Source organism: Medicago sativa, chromosome 1, assembly GCF_051527215.1.
Source record: "Medicago sativa cultivar Bolivia chromosome 1, Bolivia_mono, whole genome shotgun sequence".
Classification (NCBI taxonomy): domain Eukaryota; kingdom Viridiplantae; phylum Streptophyta; class Magnoliopsida; order Fabales; family Fabaceae; genus Medicago; species Medicago sativa.
In genome coordinates, this window is record NC_140749.1 from 89211179 (window position 1) to 89234025 (window position 22847).

The 22847-nt window shown below is 31.7% G+C and overlaps 2 protein-coding genes and 1 pseudogene across 3 annotated transcripts; 2 read left to right on the forward strand and 1 right to left on the reverse strand.

Annotated features, from left to right (window-relative positions):
- The first annotated feature begins 858 nt into the window (after positions 1-858).
- LOC146958871 (lipase 1) lies at positions 859-6500 on the forward strand. Its single transcript, XM_085740389.1, has 9 exons — positions 859-1058; positions 1168-1308; positions 2053-2193; positions 3265-3375; positions 3463-3606; positions 3692-3732; positions 3843-3919; positions 4886-4981; positions 6029-6500. The coding sequence occupies exons 1-9, from the start codon at positions 906-908 to the stop codon at positions 6349-6351; spliced, it is 1227 nt and encodes a 408-aa protein (XP_085596515.1). The 5' UTR covers positions 859-905; the 3' UTR covers positions 6352-6500.
- Positions 6501-8999: 2499 nt separating this feature from the next.
- On the forward strand, positions 9000-11245 carry LOC146958872 (gallate 1-beta-glucosyltransferase 84A24 pseudogene; annotated as a pseudogene). The gene has a single exon (XR_015024743.1). The product of XR_015024743.1 is annotated as a gallate 1-beta-glucosyltransferase 84A24 pseudogene (transcript).
- A 4390-nt stretch (positions 11246-15635) lies between these two features.
- Positions 15636-17499, reverse strand: LOC146958873 (gallate 1-beta-glucosyltransferase 84A24-like). The gene has a single exon (XM_085740390.1). The coding sequence runs from the start codon at positions 17305-17307 to the stop codon at positions 15868-15870; it is 1440 nt and encodes a 479-aa protein (XP_085596516.1). The 5' UTR covers positions 17308-17499; the 3' UTR covers positions 15636-15867.
- Positions 17500-22847: the final 5348 nt, after the last annotated feature.

Sequence of the window (22847 nt, forward strand, 5' to 3'; positions counted from 1 at the left end):
TTTTAATGAAATTGTGCAGAAATTTGTATAATATTGTAAAAATAAATTCCCAAAAAAATTATAATTTTTTAAAGAAACACAAATTAAATATGAATTTTTAACTGTCAAAAATATAAAATTCATATTAAATTCATGTTTTGTTAAAAAATTCTAATTTTTTTTGGGAAAGATTCTTATAACATTATGAATTTTTCTGCAAAATTTTATTTAAAAATATAAATTCTACATATGAGTTTACTTTAAAGGAGTGACCAAAAGTGAAGATGAAAATTTTTTGAGGGACTAAAAGTTGAAAAAATATTTTAGAAGGACTAAAACGAAAATTTAACATATTTATAAGGACAAAAAACATATTTAACCCAACAAAGTATAATTAAACATAATTTCGATTTGTTCTTTGGATATTTTATGACAAACTGAAACAAATTTTTTAGTAATATATTGTTTCAAATAAATAAAATCATTTTTAATCATAAAAGAGATTAAATAAATAAATAAATAGACAGATTAACAAATTTATTTTACTCATTAAATTATTTATTAGTTTTTCAATTATCTAAAACTAATTTTTACTTTTTTTTTACTAACATCTAAGACAAATTTCGTTTTATCACAAAAAATTAAACTTTTCATTTGAAGACATTTTATCCTCTTTCCTATCAGAACATCCAAACGTAACCCCAAAGTAAAATATAGATCAAAACGATAATCATCTGGAAAAAATAACGATAACAACCACCTAACAGTTAGTATAGGGTGGTAGCTTTACAGAACACGCGCCAATTGAGGCGCGTTGGAGTGATGGATAATCCATCGAACCCGAGAGTATAAATTAGATTACAAATGATGAGTGTTGCCACCATCATCACCATCAATAATAGGATTGGTGAAACAGAATTTGGGGGATGGGGAGTGTTTGGTTGACGACAATTGCCATACTCTTATCCTTCGGAAACATCGCTCACTCCTTCGACGGCGGCAGCGCACCCCCCAAACAACAACCAACTCTCTGTGATGAACTCATTCTTCCCGCTGGTTACCCTTGCTCTGAATATGTGGTATTCATACATTCATTCACTACTTTTTCCAATATTACCCTTCTTTCTAATTCATATCTTTCTGTTTTTCTTGCTAATTGGCGCTTTTATTTTTTTGAATTACTTTCAGATTGAAACAAAGGATGGTTTCTTGTTAGGTCTTCAGCGCGTGTCTTCATCTTCTTCTTCTTCTTTTGCGCGTATTCGTTATTCTGCTCAAAAACAACAACAACGAGGTCCTCCGGTTCTGCTTCTCCATGGCCTATTCATGGTTACTACTTACTTACTTCATTGTCTGCTCTTAATTTTTTTAATTCTATATAATAATCCCTATAGCACCGACACTTCTGATAGAAGACGTGTCCGGTGTGTGACATCGATTATTTTGAATTATGTCATTTTCTCAAATTATTATCGGTGTCCATGTGTGTGTATGTGCTTCATATTGTATTAGTATAATAAGGCATTGATATCTTGCTACTTCAATGTGGGAAGTTTCAAGATTTTGTATCTAGCTTCCTTTAGTGTATGTTTGGTTCTACTTTTGGAGGGTACATAATTGATTCTCGAGGTGGAGAATTTGTTATTGGCCTGTTTGGATGTATTGGTTTTGCCTCATAAATGATTCTAAATTGAGCTTAGAAGTTCAAGCTTTTGTCTCTAATTGATTTTTACCATTGAATTTATTGTTAAACCCTGTTTACATGAATGTATCCAAACATAAATCACTTTTCATTCATTTTAACTTGAACGAGAATAAATTTTACAAATTAATTAATTCAAAATCAATTTGACACTACCAGTAATATTTGCAGAGTTTTGGACAGTGTTTGAATTGGTGTTAAAAATTCACTTTGTATTCGGCAAGTTGCACTATATTCTGTCATTTTTTAGGGGAAGTGGAGTTTTTAACTCTTTTTAGTGTGAATTGTGAAATTCCTTTTAAAGTTTGAAACTAATTGACTGAATCTCAACTTTGTTTTTTGTCTTTTGTTATGCCATTTGATACAATCAGGCAGGTGATGCATGGTTTCTAAATACACCAGAACAATCATTGGGCTTCATCCTTGCGGATCAAGGTTTTGATGTTTGGGTAGGAAATGTGCGTGGAACACGTTGGAGCCATGGACATAAATCTTTATCAGAGAAGAATAAGGTGAGCAGTTTGCTTTATCCTTCATGTTATAGAACTCATTGAATGGCAGATGTATGTGATAGTTTTGTTTTTCTTTTCTTTTCAATTGTAAAATATGGGAGAAATATTGAATTAAGTTTCTTACTTTTCTATACATAGCCAAGGGTGTTCCACAAAATTGCAAAATGAATTTGAAACTTCATTGCTGAAATTTTAAGTTATGAAATCAACAACTAAACTTTCATGTGGTAATGTTTGAAAATATTTATAGAGAAATAATATTTGTACAACCATTTTGGGACAACTTTTGAGACAGCTCTCTCTCTCTCTCTCTCTCTCTCTCTCTCTCTCTCTCTCTTTCATACTCACATTGCGTTCTTACTTTCTCTTCCCCTCTTTCTCTCTCTATTGTTTTTGTTCCAAAAGAAGAGAAAAAAAGGTTGTCCCAAAAGTTGTCACAAAATAGCTGTACAGATATCATTACTCATATTTGTACTACAAGTTCTAAATGTATTAAGGGAAACAATTGCCATTTGCTAATAGAAATGAGGTCACACTAAAGAAAGCTACTAGTATGTGATCTTATATTTTTGAGTTTTGACACGGTACCTCTGAATGTTTTCAACAAGTTTTCACTTATATTAATTAGCACAATTGAAGTATTTTAGTATAGACTCTGCTGATTTTCAGCACTAGTTTGAAAAGGTTGAACAGAATGAACAAAGAAGGAATGCTTCATTCGGTAGATCATCATTATTACCTCTGATCTTATAAGAAGTACTTATGATGATCTCGAAAAGGGAGAACAGAATGGACAAATAAGAAATGCTTCATTCGGTAGATCATTACTATTGTTTGATCTTGAGCAGTTGGTTCATTATGTCATTTTTAGCTGTATATTGATAAGGTTCAAACGTTTTTATATTATTAATATCTACCATTGTCGAAGAATTCTAGTCAGAGTTTGTTATACACTTTACATGTTTGTTGTGACATGACTAAAGTGATACGATGTGACTTGTGCTTTGGCCCCTCATTTTTACCAAAATAAAACTGATGAGTATGACTAATTTAGCATTTGTTCTTTTGTAGCACTTTTGGGATTGGAGCTGGCAAGAATTAGCCCTGTATGATCTTGCGGAAATGATCAATTATATTAATTCAGTGACAAACTCAAAGTTATTTGTAGTTGGGCATTCACAGGTGTTTATGCTTCCTGTAAATCATCCTTTTCACATTCTACCAGCATTTTCCATAGCTTACATTTTAGAAACATCTTATCCATCTTAGGGGACAATTATGTCTTTTGCTGCCTTCACTCAACCGGATATAGTAGAAAAGGTTGAAGCTGCAGCTCTTCTGTCTCCAATTTCATACTTGGATCATATTAGTGCACCTTTGGTACTAAGAATGGAAAAGATGCACATTGATCAGGTATTTGTTGTTGCTTTATAGTTTCTGTTTTCTTGAACTGTTAAAGTTGATATGTAATATGAAAATGATTGCTGTCTTTGTTCAGATGATTGCTACAATGGGTGTTCATCAGCTGAATTTCAAAAGGTTCCAGTTTTCGTTCTGTCCTGTTTTTCTCCTTTTCTTTTGCATATGTTGATCCATGTATTTCCAGCTTAGCAAATTTTCACGGGGTATTTTTCTTAACTCATTTTCAGCGATTGGGAAACCAATCTCTTGATTTCCTTATGTGATACTCGTCTAAGTTGCAGTGACATGCTGTCATCCATTACAGGTTCATGTCTCTCACACTAGCTCTGTATGTATGTCTGTGTTTAGAAGGATTTGACTGAGTTCACATCATGCTAGTCTTTGTAGAATTTCATTTTTTTGTTTTTATTGTGCTTAACTTTCCAATCCAAATAATACTCTTCTCATAATGCCTTTTGTCTTTCATGAATGCCATTGCAATTACTTTGCTGGCTTTATCTGAACACATTGTCTTGATCAAGATCTAGATTTAAAAGTAAAAAATCTTACGATTTTGCGATCCTACTCACCCTCTCTGATCTGAATTGTGCGCAAGATCCCATTATTGATGTAAAAAATATAGGACACCATCACCGCTACACATATATTAATTTATTTATAGACGGTCTAAAACGAAAATCAAAATACATACATAAGAATTTAACTTGAGCAATTTATTTCATTGAAAAAAGTTCTAAAACAAGATACCATAGTATTTGACCTTTATTTATTCTTCTACTATCAAAAAAGCTAAAAACGTTGTAATCAACTTTAATTTCTATAACCCCCTAATTGATCAACATTTCTCAACACATATGTAACTCTTGTATCTACGGTGTGTGGAACCAAGAGGAAAAAAAAAAAAAATGTTTCAGACAAATGTCTGAGTTGTCTGACATGGCTCGTATGAGTGTTATAGGTGTCGGACACCGGTCTAGGAGTGTCGAAGTAAAGAAAAAAAACAATTTTATTTAGGACACCGGTCTTAGTTGTCCGACACGTGTCGTACGAGTGTCATGGGAGTGCCGGACACCGCGACACGCCTAGTCCTAGAGGTGTCCGTGCTTCATAGGTCGCCTAAGCATGATTCAAAAACCTTCCTCTCTCATTTTAATCAATAACTTAGGAATCCTTTTGGTCATTCTGCATGTATCAATAATTATGCAATATTTCTTATTTTGCTTTCTTTTTTTGTTACTGCTTTTTCTCATGACATTAAATTAAATTACAGGAAAGAATTGTTGCTTCAACGAGTCACGCGTGGCTTATTATCTTGAACAAGAACCTCATCCATCATCCTCCAAAAACTTGAACCACCTTTTCCAGAGTATGTTCCATATTCCATCATCTTTAATTGGTTTCTTTATGTGAGAATTTTGCTGTGACTTTTCTGACTATTCACTGGCGCTGTTTTCAATTAGCAGTGGTACAGATAGCTATAGTAATTTGATGTTGTTGCTCATATTTATGAATTCTACTACTGATTGTTACCATCACAAATTTACCTTTGATCATGTTTGATAATGTTATAACATTTGTATGATATGAAGCAGCTTTAAATTGGACTTTGTAGGGACGGGGGTTGGGGGAAGTAATAATGTTCAGTGGGTCTGAACTTTAAAGACAAAGTTTTACATTTTCTCTTCTACATGACAACCTTAGTACCAGTTTGTTTATTCTATATCGTCTACTACATGTCCACCTTAGTAATTAGTTTTACACTGACATCCAATGAGAGGTCTCTATTTTTCCATGTCATTCCGTCAATTTCAAAATGCAGTTATTAAAATGGGGTGATGTGAACAAATAGTAAATTTATTGAATGTCAAATAAAACTGATTTACACCGACAATGCATATCTTTTAAATCCTTAGAAATATGTCTTTAGGAGAGGAGGATGTATCAATTGATTTCCTATAATGTCGTTACTAGGTACAAACTTGCAAGTAGATTATCTAAACATGCTCCGCTGTAGTTTCTTTCTCTCTTGGTAAATATATTTCATTATCAGCATGATATGTATGCTTATGTTGTTTATGACATGCTTTATCTTGCCAAGGAGCATATTTGTACGAAGATAAGTTACTAGTTAGCAATTGCCATTAATTACTGGTTGATGATGAATCAGCACATGGGTGGAAGTGGAACGAAATTCTGCTGTTCATTAAATACCTAATTATTTCCACCAGACTGTCTTTTAAACTCTATTTATAAATTGCTAAAAAGACATTTGAAGTTTGGTTATCCACTTTTACTGTGTTATTTGCTTTGGCTAGCCAGCTTTCATTTTGTGCATGATGGTTTAGAAATCAGTATTGACTTGCTATTATTCTTGTCAATGGTTATGTCTCTGATGACCTCATATGTTCTCCAGTGATCCGCAAAGGTACCTTCTCCAAGTACGATTATGGAAAGCTTAAAAATCTGATAGAGTATGGCAATTTCAAACCACCAAAATTTGACCTTAGCCGCATACCCAGATCATTGCCTTTGTTGATGGCTTATGGGGGAAACGATGCTTTAGCAGATGTAACTGATTTCCAGCACACACTCAAGGAACTGCCATCCACACCTGAGGTGGTTTATCTTGAAAACTATGGTCACATTGACTTCATTTTAAGCTTGCAAGCAAAACAAGATCTTTATGACCCTATCATCAGTTTCTTCAAGTCAATGGGGAAATTTAGTAGTATTTAAAGCTTGCTTCCTTCCATTAAGATGAATGTAATATAACTGTTTATAGATTCATTAAACATACAGTGGAGTCCGTCCACTTTGATGTTGTGTCTGTAAATATGATGATGATAAATCCCACAGAAGTATTTACTGTCTTGGTTTGCTACTAATTGATTGGTTGAAGTTAAAACCATTGTTTGGAAAAATAGATTCCAAACCATTGAATGATAAGAGGGAAAAAGTTAAAAACTCTCAGTGAAGATGTAGAAAGGATGGAGTGCACCACTGATATGAAGGTTATTACTTCTGTATCTTTATATACTATTTTCTTTGCCATTACCATACTGTGAGTATATATCACTAATTATTGAGGCATTTCTTTTATTTTATCGTAACTTTGTTTCATAGTTATAAAAGTAATATTGATGTGAAGCAAAAATCCTAATTACCTATTAGAGCTGTTAGAGGTAACCAGGCTATAAATCACCATATTTACTCTTCTGTTTGGTCTAGCATCAAAAATGAATTCTCACAGGTTATTGACAACTCAAATTGGATCCTTGGCAATGGGAAGAAAATCAAATTCTGGGAGGATGCCTGGTGTGGTGTGCCATTGAATGAGCACCTGAATTTGGATCAAAATGACTATGTGAACTATCCTAAATTGGTTCATGAGTATATGCATAATTTTCAATGGGATATTCCTCAATTCATTATCAATCAACACCCTGAGCTGAGATTGCTTACAGAGAAAGTTACAATTCCAATGGAGGACACTGATGATAAGCTAGCTTGGAAGCATAACTCTAATGGTGAACTGCAGCTCTGTGATGCATATATTTTCAGAAACCAACAAACTACTGCTCTTGATTGGACTAAATGTGTTTAGAGTAAAGATATCCCCCCCCCCCCCCCCCCCCCCGCAAATCACTCCTTGTTTGGAGACTGGTTCATGATAAGGTTCCAACAGATGAGAAGCTTCAGCATAGGGGTTGTCAACTGACATCCATGTGCTCTCTTTGTTCCAGGCACACAGAAACATCTTTCCATCTCTTCTTTGAATGCAGTTTTGCTTTCAAAATATGGTGCTGGTTTGCATCTGTCATTGGTTCTCCTTTACAGTTCCATTCAATCCCTGACATTTGGTCAGTTTGTGATAGGGGTTGGTCTCTTCAGTGTAAAATTGTCATCCAAGCAACCATTGTCAATATCATCAGCTCAATTTGGTATTCTAGAAACCAAACAAGATTTCACAACAAAGTCCCTTACTGGCAGGTAGCAATTAACAATATCATTTCTGCAGTGAAGCTTTCTGGTAACAACACAAATAAGCTTTCAAATTCTTCAATCAGAGACTTCAACATTCTAAAGAAGTTCAATGTAGACGTTCATCCTCCAAAACCTACTTGCATCAAGGAAATCATCTGGTCTCCTCCCATTGCAGGATGGCTTAAGTGCAACACAGATGGGGCATCCACTGATATCTCATCTTCATGTGGGGGAATCTTCAGGAACCCTAATGGTAACTTTCTTTGTTGTTTTGCTGAAAACCTAGGAGGGGGAAGCGCATTCCATGCTGAGATCTCAGCAGTTTTGAGAGCTGTCGAAATTGCTTCTCAAAGAGGATGGAGGAACTTATGGATTGAATCAGATTCAGCTCTTGTAGTAATGGCCTTTAACAAAATTTCCATGATTCCTTGCAATCTTAGAAATAGATGGATCAACTGCAGACTCTTGCTCACTGAAATGAACTTTGTTGTAACACATATTTATAGGGAGGGTAACAAATGTGCAGATATCTTGGCAGCAAAAGGCTTAGACATTCAGGGAATTACTATTTGGATGGATATGCCTGACTTTATTAACTGTTTGCTTATTCATGATAGGTTAGGGTTGCCCAACTTTAGGGTTTCCTTTAACTAGGAGGTTTTGGTTTTTGTCCCCCTCCTTTTCTTTGTTGTCTCTCTGTTTATTTATAATATTTTGAGGTGGTAGTTCTTTGCTGCCCCTCCTTTCTGGTTTAAAAAAAAATAAAAATTACCTAGTGCACAATTTATGGTTACAATTATATGATTGGTTTGGTGGCTGTGGTGAAAGAGGTAACAAGTGGATTGATAAGGGTGATTTCAGGTCCGATTCCCACCTTCATCAAAAACTAACAAATTAACCATTAACATAACATATGAACGTTGACAAAAAATAATGTAAATGCTTTTCATTTTTGGAGAAGTGGCTGTCAAAATTGGTGTATATTGGTGTCGTGTTTGCACAATATAAGACTGAGTATTTTACTCAAATCATTCTGTCCATGTGATGCATTTTTTTTTTTTGGGTATAATAGTGCATATGGGAAGTATTCAACCTGCTTTTATTTTCTTGGTTGTTTGGGTAGTGGTCTTAAACTTAAGTATTCAAATTGCAATGACACTGTATCTTTCTAAGTGTTCTTATAGTTCCTAATATTAGCACATCTTTATGTTAGTGAGTTTTAGTTTAGATAGGAGGTAGAAAATATTATCTTTTTTAATTTAATTAAAAAAAATTCCCCGTTATACAAACCAGTTTTAGTTTATCTTATTTTTAAGGAACTAGTTTTAGTTTATATTTCGTTAGGAAATATAAATACTATTTGTTTAAAAAAACACATTTCTCGTTATACATGTAGATGCTCAAATCATTGTGTTGAAAACCATATCCCATGGCCATTTACACATGTAAGAGGAACTCTAATCTTACACTACACATGTACTCCATGCCATATCAAAAAACATGGCAAGGGATAATGCCCCAGGTTATTTCTCCTGCCATACATTTCTCCAACTGTGAAGAAGAAAAGGAAGAAAAGGAAAAATGGGATCCGAAGTTCCCATTCATATCCTACTTGTTTCTTTTCCAGCACAAGGACACATAAACCCTCTTCTTAGACTAGGAAAATGTCTTGCTGCAAAGGGTGCCTCTGTCATCTTCACTACAACAGAGAAAGCAGGCAAAGACATGCGAATCACCAACAAATTAGCAACTCCAATAGGTGATGGTTGCCTCACTTTCGAGTTCTTTGATCATAGTTTACTAGATGATGGTTCCATTGACCATGCAGAGCTTGAGCTTGTTGGGAGGCAGTTTTTTTTTCTAAAATGATCAAGAATCATGCTGATTCAAGTAAACCAATTTCATGTATCATATACAATCCTTTTCTTCCATGGGTTTGCGATGTAGCTTTTGAACATGATATTCTTTCTGCTTTATCATGGAATAATTCTAGTGCTGTTTTCGCCACTTACTATAACTATGTCCACAAACTTGTATCTTTCCCTTCAGAAACAGAACCTTATATTGATGTTCATTTGCCTTTCATAGTCCTTAAATACAATGAAATCCCAGATTTAATACATCCTTTTAATCCCTATCCAATTCTAGGGACACTCACCACGTCACATATGAATAACTTGTCTAAAATGTTTTGTGTATTAGTGGATACCTATGAAGAACTAGAGCATGATTTCATCGATTATCTTTCCAAAAAATCAGTCCTCATTAGACCCATTGGTCCTCTGTTCAAGAACCCAACAATAAAAGCAGCAAGCAATATTCGAGGTGATTTTGTTAAGAGCGATGATGATTGTAGTATTATAGAGTGGCTAAACACAAAGCCAAAAGGTTCTGTAGTTTACATCTCTTTTGGGACTGTTGTAGACCATCCTCCAGAACAAGTGAATGAAATTGCATTTGGGTTATTGAATTCTAAACTCAGATTTTTGTGGGCAAAAAAACACCATGATCATTTGCCTGATGGGTTCTTGGAGGAAACAAGTGAGAGAGGAAAAGTGGTGAAGTGGAGTCCACAAGAGGAAGTACTTGATCATCCTTCGGTGGCATGTTTCATGACACATTGTGGCTGGAATTCAACGATGGAAGCAATTGCTTCAGGAGTTCCAGTGTTGGTATTTCCAGCATTTGGTGACCACCTTACAAATGCAAAGTTTTTGATAGATGTTTTTGGTGTAGGGATTAGATTGGGTTATAGTCTTATGGAAAACAAGTTGGTAACAAGAGATGAGGTGAAGAAGTGCTTAATGGAAGCAACAACAGGGGAAAAAGCAGAGGAGTTGAAGAAAAATGCAATGAAGTGGAAGAAGGTGGCGGAGGAAGCAGTGGCTGTCGGTGGATCCTCTGATCGGAATCTTGATGTATTTATGGAAGACATTAAGAAACGTGCTGTTGTAAACATTCACAAGGTGTAATATGGTAAATTTTGTTGTCCTTTTTTTCTAATAAAAGAGAACACAGGTCTTCTTTTAGAAGTTGTTAGATCGCATGTCATTAATTTTAATGCTCTTAATCAACAATAGCTTATCATAAAATTATACCCTTATAAGTAGGTCATTCAAGAATAACCAGCTGATATATGCTAGCATTTTCCAAAAGCTGTCGTTCAAATTCACAAACAAGATCCACAGGGAATGGACAGTATAACTATTTAGAAAATCAAATAAGCTTTGATCCAAGGTTCTCAAATACCTGATAACACCATTAAAATTGGTTTGAGGTTGTTCCTATTTATCCTAGTTGGTAAATCATACATATAACTAGCTTGCAGCACACACTAAAGGAATAACCATCCACACCAGAGGTGGTTTATCTTGAAAACTATGGTCATGTTGAGGCTCTGACCGACATCTTGATGCATTTATCCAAGACATTAAGAAACATTGCATTGTTAACATTCAGACGATGTAATATCATTCATTTCATTGTCCTTGTTGCACGTTCAAAATTGGCAAGTTGTGTTGTGTTTTAAGAATTGTAATAAATTGGCAATTGGCAAGTTATGAAAATGGGGTCATTCAGTTATTTTGGAAGGGAATATCTTGTAAATTTACTATCCTTGTCTCTATAAACTTTCCTTTATGTTCTAGAGTGTGATTGCAATGATAAATTTATATCTTCTGTTTTAATACCATTCTACAGAGAATTTTGTTAACAATATAAATTTATAGAGAAGAAGTGAGAATAGAATTAGAAAGAACAAAAGGAGTCTGGTTCCAATAGAATAACAATTTGAAACAAAAGACTAAATACTAATACCTATGAGATTTTAAGCCAATTCAGTGGGATCTGTTATCACCATATTTATAAATAGAAGATAAAAGTAGACAGACTCCACTGTATGTTTAATGTTTTAACATGACAATATGAGTAATATAATACATGGACCTATATATTGTTATATTGCATTCATCTTAATAGAAGGATGCAAGCTTTAGATGCTACTAAATTGGCCAAACGACTTGAAAAAACTGATAATAGGGTCATATAGATCTTGTTTTGCTTGCAAGCTTAAAATGAAGTCAACATGATCATTGCTTTCAAGATATCAAAACTTTAAGGTACGTTCAGCAATTTCTAGATGAAGTTAAAAAGGCAGTGTCTTTGAAATTATTCGATATATTTGATAAGTGACAGACTTTTACTCCACCCATCTGCTGGTGCACAACCAACCAGGAATAGAAGGCAGTTGCTAACTAAGCACTTATGTTTGTAAAGATAAAAGGTCCTTGGTAAGATATAGCATGCCATACATAACATAAGCACTGCTGATAGATAGTGGAATATATTTACCAAGAGTATCACCATTGTTGAGAGACATGAACCTGTAAATGGATGACAGTGAGTCACTGCAACTTAGACATGTCACAGGAAAGTGAACATTTGTTAAACTAGAAATACTTCGATTCGATGAATGAAAATATGCAGAAGAAAAGGAGAAAAACAGGATAGATAGAAAATTGTAACCTTTTGACTGTTCAGTTGATGATCACCCAAGGTAAGAAACTAAGAATCACTTGAATAAAACCAGTAATAATTTCCACATCAATTATCTACTTTAACCGTGAAAATTAATAGAAAGCAGCAAAAAATTCCCGATCAGTTTGCATCTTGACCAATCTAAGTACCAGAGGTGCACTAACATATGATCCAAGTATGGTATTGGAGATAGAAGCGCAGCAACTTCAATCTTTTCTACTATCGTGCATAAAAGACTTGAAGTGCATTATCATAGACACAATCTATATTTTTCAAACATAACAAACAAGATTCATCTCGAGACCTAATCACTAAGAACTTAGCTACTCATAATTGAAATTACAATCACTATATTCAAAGAAAGATTCATTACATACATGAGAATCAACTATTAGTTTGATGGCAAGTCACCTCTCCAATCTCTGATCTCCAAATTTTCGAACCCTTTTCTCAAAAATGTGTTCAGTTTATATAGGCAAGGTTATGGGCGTCAAAAATCATGTCACGATGCCAAAAATCGTATCACGATGTATTCATTAAATTCAAATTCATACTCTGGCGCTGGAAAAATGGTGCAACCGTGTCACGATTTTGCAATCCGTCATAATTTTATAGGCAATGGCAAACTCCAAATCTTGGGTAGAAATCGTGTCACTGTGATGTAAGTTCAACTTCTTGTAATTTCTTGCTTTTTGCACCTTCAGGATGTCTAATAATGCTACAGACTCAATAAAAACAACCGATAAAAACATGTAGGCTAAACTGCACTTTTCGCTCCTTAAGTTTCAAAATGTTGCGATTTTGACCCCCTATTAAAAAAAAATGAAAATTGTTGCCCCTTAATTTTACAAAACGTTGCAAAGCTAATGAGAAGACACCATGTGTCCCAAAACAAGGGGCCAAAATTGTAACTTTTAGTAAAGATAAAGGGTAAAAAGAGCTTATTTCCTTAAAGATAGAGAGTTAAAACAACATATTTCCATAAAGTTAGAGGGTCAAAAGAGCATATTTCCATAAAGATAGATGGGCAAAATTTTCATTTATTAGATATACTCCCTCCGTCCCAAATTATTCAGCTCTTTTTCGGTATACAAATACATCTAAGAAAATTTCTCATCATGTGTCCAGCCCACCGTAAAGTGTTGTACCTCCCAATTTTTATTCAACACTAGAGTTGTTTGTGATGCAGTTTGATTCGGTTTTAATGTTAAAAGTTATCTGAATTGTATGATAAAAAATATGTGGTTTGATTGACAATTTTTTTTTTTAAAAAAAAAAAAACCAAATCAAACCAACAAGGTTTGGGTTGATTCATTTTTTTACAAGACAACACATAATTTAAAAAATATGTCAACAATTTTGAATTTTTTATTATATTAGCGGCAACAATTAACTACTTTGTAACAATTACCTATTTTGATTATATTAGCCTCTGGGAGAGACAATGAAGAGAGGCGGTCAAGTTGGAGAGACGATCAAGAAATAATTTAGATTTTCTAATGAATTGAAAACGATTACATGTATAAGTTAATTGGAAAAAGAAGAAGAAAAAAAAGTTAATTGTATGTATAAAGTTAGCTCGGTTGACAAAACAAAACCATAAACAAAACCACGCAATTAAGTGAAAATTGGACCAAATACACCCGAACCAAACACGATTTTTTACAATTTTAAATTTAGATAGGTTGAGAAACACAGTTAAATACCACATGTTCTATACCACATATCCTACCAAACGTGTTCTTGGAGGAGCAAACATGTGGGAGGGGAAATGTGGTAAAATAGAGTCCACAGGAATAACTAAAGGACCAAGACCAATATGATTAATTTCATTGTCTTTCTCTGTCAACAAAAATTAATTCTCTGTCTTTCTAGCAGCAAATGGACAAGGACAGTTACTAGTAATTTTTATTAGCAAACCTGTCACATACTCATTCATCATCATATACTAAATCCAAAACGGACCGCATGAGATCTTTCTTCCAATAAAAGAGAGCATATCTTTTCTTTTACGAGTATACTCTTTCCCCAAAGTATATTTTTTTTAGAAAAAAGTAAAAGCCTGAGAAACTTGGTGTAAAAAACTACAGTATAAGAATACTTTATTTTCATGCAAACAACACGATGGTTATTATTTTATTATATTCCGACAAAATAATTTAAACGAAGATTATCGTGCGTCAAACCGATTGTAAACCGTGTATATTATGATAGAAGTGTATTTTTTTCAGTTTGTTAGAGTAGTTTAGTTAGTTAAAAAAATTGTTATGAGATAGTTTGTATATGAATTAACTTGTGTAGCAAGTATTACTGTATAAATAGCATAGTCTCTCACATGCACAATTGTAACAAACAATTACAGATTTCAAAAGCAATATACAACTCTAATTTCCCTCATAAAAATCTCTCTAATCTTCTTTCTCTTTAATATATATATATATATATATATATATATATATATATATATATATATATATATATATATATATATATATATATATATCCAAAAATTGAACCTTTGTTCCAACATATTATATATTATACGTTGAATTAAAACAATTATTTTATCATGCATTTATTTTTTTTAAAAACTGATCCAAAACAAACTGCGTTAAATTGGATTAGATCGATTTTTTTAAATTAGTTATTGAAAATTGAATTGAACAACATATAATATGATCTTTGGTTTGAAAGACTTTTTGCTTTAAAATCGATTTAAACCGCACCACAAACGCCCCTAATAGAGTACATGGCTTTTGTTCAACAAAAAAAAAAAAAAGAGTACATGACTTTTGTTATGGAACATGTGCTCCCTCCTCCCCACGTATAAAGACATTTTTCTTTTTTCACTTGTATTAAGAAAAATGGTTAATGAATTTAATGTGTCTATTGTGTAGATAGATTTCCCTTAAATGCCCTTTGTATATTAGTGTGTCTATCTTTAGCTTTTATACTCCAAAATAAATTAGTTATATTTAAGGGTAAATGTTAAGGTACTAAAGATAGAAATTTTGTATTGAAAAATGTGTTAATTTATTTTACAAAAGATTGAAATTTATTTTTTCTTAATAAATACTTAGTTTATAGAAACATTAACATGTGCATACACATATTAGCATTACCATATACTTAAGAAGGGAAAAAAATAGTAAATGCACCAGTAATTTCTATGGTAGCTTATACTCCCACCGTCCCTTTTTATAAGACTAGATTACAAAGATGTTAAAGTAATAAAGTTGTCACAATGTATGTATGTTAATTTTTATATTTCAAAATACATTAATAGTATTAATAAAGGGCATGTTTGAAAAAAGAATAATAAATGTATCTAAAAATTCGTAGATGGTCTTATATTTCATATATATATATATATATATATATATATATATATATATATATATATATAGTAAATACACTTAAAATTAAGGAAGGAGGAAGTATTTAGAGATCTTTTTTCTTTTCAAAATGACTTATAAACAAGCGACACGGTGACCAACAAATCATCAAATCATAGTACTATTAGTACTGAATCATTTATGTATCATGATTTTTTTTTTTTGAGGGAATTTATGTATCATGATGTTATGTAGAAACCACTTACATGGTACAATTATTATTGTGCTCTTCTAACAAAACTTAATCCTATTTGGATTTATTTCTGCAACAAAATAAATTATCATATTGAAACTTTACTTTACATTACATCTTCGGAATTACCTTTAAAAAAACAAATTACATCTTCGGAATATTAACAGTGCCACGGTTCTGAATGTCTTCCATAAATTCATCAAGATTCCGATCAGAGGATCCACCTACGGCAACTGCATCCTCCGCCGCCTTCTTCCACTTCATTGCATTTTTCTTTAACTCCTCTGCTTTTTCCCCTGTTGTTGCTTCCAATAAGCACCTTTTCACCTTATCTCTTGTTACTAATTTATTTTCAATCATACCATAACCCAATCTAATCCCTACTCCAAAAACATCTACCAAGAACTTTGCATTTGTGACTTGATCACCCCATGCTGGAAATGTCAACATTGGAACTCCCAAAGAAAGTGCTTCCATTGATGAATTCCAACCACAATGTGTTACGAAACATGCCACTGATGGATGAGCCAATACTTCTTCTTGTGGACTCCACTTCACCACTTTTCCTCTCTCACTTATTTCCTCTAAGAACCCATCTGGCAAATTATGTTCTTTTAGCCCTAATTCCTCCGAAGGTGGTTTTAATACCCACAAAAACGAGACTTGAGAATCCAATAACCCATATGCAATTTCATTCACTTGTTCTTGTGGAAGATACACAACAGTACCAAAAGAAATATAAACCACAGAACCTTTTGGCTTTGTGTTTAGCCACTCTATAATATTACAATCATCACTCTTAATAAAATCTCCACGAATATTTTTTGCACCTTTAATATTTGGATTGTGAAACAATGGACCAATGGGTCTTACGAAAATTGATTTTTTTGAAATATAGTCAATGAAATCATGCTCTAGTTCTTCATAGGTTTCTACTAAAACACAAAACACTTTAGACAAATTCTTAAACTGTTCTAAGATGAGTGTCCCTAGAAATGGAAATTGACTAAAAGGATGAAGAAAATCTGGGATTTCATTGTATTTAAGAACTTGAAAAGGTAATTGAACATCAATATAAGGTTCTGTTTTTGAAGGGAAACGTACCAGTTTGTGGAAATAGTTATAGTAAGCAGCAAAAACAGCAGTGGATTGAATCCATAACAAAGCAGAAGGAATACCATGTTCATCAGCTACATCACAAACCCATGGAACAAAAGGATTGTTTATGATACATGAAAATGGTTTGTTTGAATCAGCATGATTCTTGATCATTTGAGAAACAAATGGTTTTCCAACAAGTTTGAGATGTTCTATGTAACCTAAAAGATTTCCTCTTAGAGGATGATCATCTTCTAAACCATCATCTAAGAACTCAAAAGTGAGAGAACCATCACCAATTGGAGTGAGTGATTTTTCAATGATGTTGTTAACAGTTCTTATGTCTTTGCCAGCTTTCTCTGTTGTGATGAAGATGACAGAAGCACCCTTTGCAGCAAGACACTTTGCTAGTCTAAGAAGAGGGTTTATGTGTCCTTGTGCTGGATAAGAGATAAGAAGGATATGAGTGTTTGCTTCGGATCCCATTTTCTTTTTCTTTGGTGGCTGATTATTTTCTTCAGAGTGGGCTTTAATTTATAGTAGTGGTAGCTGGGGAATATAGATTATTAGAAAAAGATAGTTATGATTTTCTACCCTCAATCTTTAACAAGTTTCTACTATCAAAATTATCCTGTTGCATTCGGATAAGAGCTTTGAGAATGATGTATGAGAAAATAGGATTTGAAATGGTGCAGTAATTAGTTAATTAATCAATTAATCGTTGTTCGATACCAATCAAATCTTACTGATAAACCGTATACAGACAAAGGCAAGTTTTATTTGTTGTCACATAAAGTTGAAGACCACGATCAGCATTTTGCACCTTTAATTATTTCATATGGTATGGTGTGAAATAATCTACTAAGTTATTAATATGTCGGTTTTGTTGAACAATTTATAATTATATTTAAATAGATCTATGAATTAAAAAGTTGTGATCAGGTCTTTAAACTATTTTATTTTTCTGCTTAAATATTTATTTTTGTTCTTTATCTTTTATTACAAATGTATTTTGATTCTTTATCTTATTTCTAACATGTTTTGGTCATTTATATTTTTAAAAAGATTTGTGTTTGTTCTTCTGTTAACCTGTCGTTAAAGAAAGTTGGAAACTAATGGCTTCCAACTTATTAAACGCGTTGCAGTAATTTAATCTCCTTCAAACACATCGCAACAAATCTTTCTCCTTCAAATGCATATAAAATCTCCTTCAAACGTTTATGTTCGTGTTTTTTGTTTTCAGCATTCCTTGATATTCTTAAAAAACAACATATCTTAATATAATCTGAAACATCCAAACTGTATTCGGATTATAGAATCCTAAACTTCGTGGAAATTTTTGGAAAAAATAGATAGGATGGAAAAAATAATAGTCAAAATTCTATATCACCCATTCACCTGTAACACACAAGCTACCCACAACAAACTAAAAACTTCCAACAAAGCCTTAACACGAAAATGGATAAGGATAAATGGGTATCACATGGGAAAATACTTGGGTGACATTTGTTGTGTAATCTATGGTTTTGCTCATTTACATGTGTTGGCAGCTAGTATATGTAACAATGTGCAGAACAAATATATATTTGTTATTGTTTCATTTCATCTTGACAAGCCTCAAAATATTTAGCACTTTTCTTTTTGAAAAATAAGCGTAACCAATTTGATATATTCAAGTTACAACTAGATCAAAAGATAATGGTCATCCATTTGGTAAATTCAAAACAAAGTTAAGACAAAATATAGTGGTTTTACAAAACAAAGTTTATGTAGTATTTCATCCAAGCCAAAATCAAAGAAAAAACAAAAGTATCAAAGAAAAAACAAAAGTTATAACTGGATGGAATATTGGAATCTATATAGAATAAAAATGGTCGAATACGACTGTCAATTATTGTGTCTTTCTGTTTTGTTGAACATTCACTTTGTGCCAATAACATCAATACCAGTAGCTGAAATAGTTGATGTAATATCAATAATACCAGCGGTTGAAGTAGTTGCTCTAACAATACCAGTGGCTGACGCGGTCACTACAACATCAACAAAAACAAACACGAGAAATAATGATTTTTGTTAATTAGTGCCCTAAGCGTATAGCTAAGGAATCTATTACTCCTCCGTTCCTCTCTTTTTTAAGTGAATTTTTAGAAAATTAACACCAAAGTAGCGATGTGTATTTTTCCACACTTTCTTCCTATTATACCCTTATTTTAAGGAAAATTCTATGGTGAAGTCATGAGAATGACTTTTTTGGTGAAGTTAACACTATAGCATCAAAACTGTAGTGAGTAACACCCTACTGTTTGTACACTGACATCAAAAGTTCAGTCCCCATAGTATCATCAATTCATCAGATTAACAAGACTACAATTAATCTAATTTTATCCTACCTTGTTTTAAGTGTAACACCCCACAAAGTGTAACACTTAAGACTATCACATAATACATCAACTCTGGTTGCATGATAAAGATGCCAACGATAAAATAGTACCTGTAAGTCAAAGATGTTGCAAACATTACTAGATGAATTACTATTGATCATTAATCAGTAATCAACAATTTAAACATGAATCAAACATTAAGATCAAAATTAACTTTTCCAAAAAAGTCAGTTTTCTGACTGCACCATAGAAGCTCCCTTTTTTTAATCCATCAATAAATTCTTATTTCACACACTTTATCTTTCCAATAAATGTAATATGTTATGTTTCTCCCGTAACAAATAATTATTATCTTTTTCTCCAACAAATTCCTATGTTTTTGTGCACTCTCTCATAACAAACAATTGTCAATTTTCTAAATAGTGTGCACATCTTTATAATTATTGTAAGTCAATCAAAAATTATTTCAACTTTTTATCAAAAAAATAATAATAATATTTCATCTTCACATTTATAAAAAGTTAAGAAAAAATTAACTTTCTTCCAACTCCTTTAATCAAAGTTAAGGCTTCAACTAATGCTAGAGTCACACTTGAAATTTTTAACAATTGTTACTCATCTTATTTATAGAATTTTAACTCTTCTTGAAACCATTGTTTGGAACAAAATTTTGTTTAAAGTTGAAGATAACAAGAAAAAAAATTTGATTAAAAAAATAAACAAACTTTGTTTAAAAAAACAAACTTTAATTTTTCAAATAGAGAGCATTAATTAGTTTTACTGAAAAAGATAAAAGTAATTGACAAATCGTACCCTTAAAATACCAAAAAGACAGTTAAATATGAACGAAAAATTCAGCCTAAAAAGACACATAAAAAGGAACAGAGGGATTAATAAAAACTGTCTTGAAAATACAAGTTTTTATTTTTATTTTAGCAATAATTACACAATTTTTTGATGCAAACTTATTTATCTTATTACTTTAATCAATGTCCTAATGACACCCATTAGCCTTTTCTGAGAAAAAAATTATTATTTTTATCCCTAAATATAAGACTTTTTGAAAATTATAAATATTGAATTGAGAGGGACATGTAAAATTATTTAAAGAGTACAACCCAAAAATTTAAGTAATATCACCTTAAAAATTAAAAGTGTCCTTATTGGGAGACTTTTTTTTTTTTTACAAACATGTTAATTATTATAGAATGGAGGAACTATTATGCCTCCAAAAGAAGAGAGTTTCTCTCTTTAATTGGAAGAAGATCTCCTCTCCATTTATTTTAAAAAATGGAAGGCTATATTTAGAGCGTGAATATCTCTATCTTTATATAATACAAAAGCTTACATCTTTGAGCAAAAGTACATGTGGCATCTTCATACACCCCATTTCATTTAATGTTTTTCCATCAACCAATCAAAATGGATCTTGACTCATTCATTTTCTATTAGCCAATCAAAATTGAATCATGACTCACTTATTTTTCACCAACCAATCAAAATTGATCATGATATGATTTTTCCCCTATATATAGACAATTTGATTTTTTATTATTTTCATCTACCTCTTCCTCCCATAAAAAATCACTGTTTTCAACCTCATTATCTTTTTGTTTTATTTTTTTATTTTTTATTGTTTTATTGTTTATTTAACATTTCTTATTGTTATGTTCCTTTTTATGTGATTTCATTGGTTGATGTTTCTTATTCATATTCTCTTTTCAATTTTCTTTTGGTGTTTATATGTTCTTTGTTTTTGTTCGGATCTTTATTTTGGACATGGAAGCCAATCAAGAGAAAAGAAGAAAGGCATCACATATAAATTAGAATATATACGAAGGATTTCTATTACCACGTTCAAATATAATCACTTTCATCCCCCTTTTGTTTTATTTTAATCCCTTAATACTCACAACTTTTTCTATCTATCTATTCTTTTTTGTTTAATTTTTCTTATGTTTTTTATGTTGTTATTTTACTTTTAATATCTTGCTCTTTTATATGTTATTTTGGTTTTTGTTTTTTTTTTGTTGCTACTTTATGCTTGAGATGGAAACCAGTCAATAGACAAGAAGAAATACATCCTATTTTCAAAAAATTGATTGAATCGATAACTTTGGAGTGAAAAAGATAAGAAATACATAATAGAAAATCGATTTTATGGCACCTTTGATTTTTGTTTTTTGAGTCAAAAAGTTCCTTTTTCTTTAACTAAAAGGGAGCAAGGTGCTACCCGAAAATTTTAAGTGCATTTTCAAAAAAATAGTAAACCTTGCAATCATTTATATTTTATTTCCTTCATCCTAATTAAATATTTAAATGAGTTTATACTATTATTAAAATTAATAATCACATATGCTTTAAAACTGCATTAATATTTTTATTAATTACCTTATTTATAAGTGGAAAGTTGCAAAAGTCTTATAATAACAAAACTAAATGAATTTTTGATTTCTTATTAATATCTTTCAATGGCACTTTGCCTCCTCAAAAAAAAACACGTTTCAATGACAACCATCAAATTATTATCATTGTTTGATTTTTCAACCAATCAAATGGATTCATGCATCCTTTGTCTTAATTTTTGACCAATTAGATTTAACAAAATCATGAAAGGTTTCAATCATACACGTATTTTTTAACAATAAGCTAAATATAATTTTTTTCCAACAAATATAATTCGTATAACAAGCAAAATATTTGTTTTTCCACTCAACATTCAACCATAACATAGCATGTGGACATGACATTTTTTTCTTTTATTTTTCTACAAAAGATGCAAAATCATGCAAGCATTTAATGTTATATCAATTGTCTAATTCAATGTATTTATTGGTTTCATTTAAATGTGTTTTTCCATGATGTTATAGGTTTTTGGTACAAAATTGTATGAAGAAGAAAACAATTAATTTTGTTTCGGGAAAGAAAAAAAATCTAACACTAATTACTAACATTTGACATTAAAAAAGCATTTGTTTTATAGGATATCTTTTTTCTTAATTAAATATATAACTTTTAAACTATGATAATCAATAAAATCTTATGTCTTTCATTTTAAATATTATTCAAGACATTTTGCTAATTCCCTAAAAAAAAGACATTTTGCAAATTAAAAATAGAAAATAATTGGCATTTTAAGGATCTACACTAACAAGTTTTTTTAAGATAAAAATAAAATTTATGGAGAAAAAAAAAAGTACGGGATGTAAATCTAACCCGATAAAAAATTAGGGACATAAATCGAATCCAAAAAAAGAGCCAACACAGTCTTTTCTATTCATTTAAGTGATAGTCTTTGTCCCAATTGTTGTTTTTATCATCTTGAATTTCATTTAAAAATATTATGACATTTAATCAAATGAACTTTGTTCATTGATATGACCACATATGCTAAAATTTATTTGTGATAAAATATTTCTAAGTATACAACAATGCCTTAAACTTTTGTAAAAAAAATGCCTTAATTTTTTTACTAAAGCCTTAAATATTATACTATATACATTAATTTTTTTTTAGCTTATTATAGAAGTTTCTTATTCATAGCACCATAATCACCAATTATAATTTACAATTTTTTGTCTTGGACCATGAGAATTGCTACAAAAAAAAAATTAAGCAAATTTGTTGCTAATTTTTAAAAAGTTA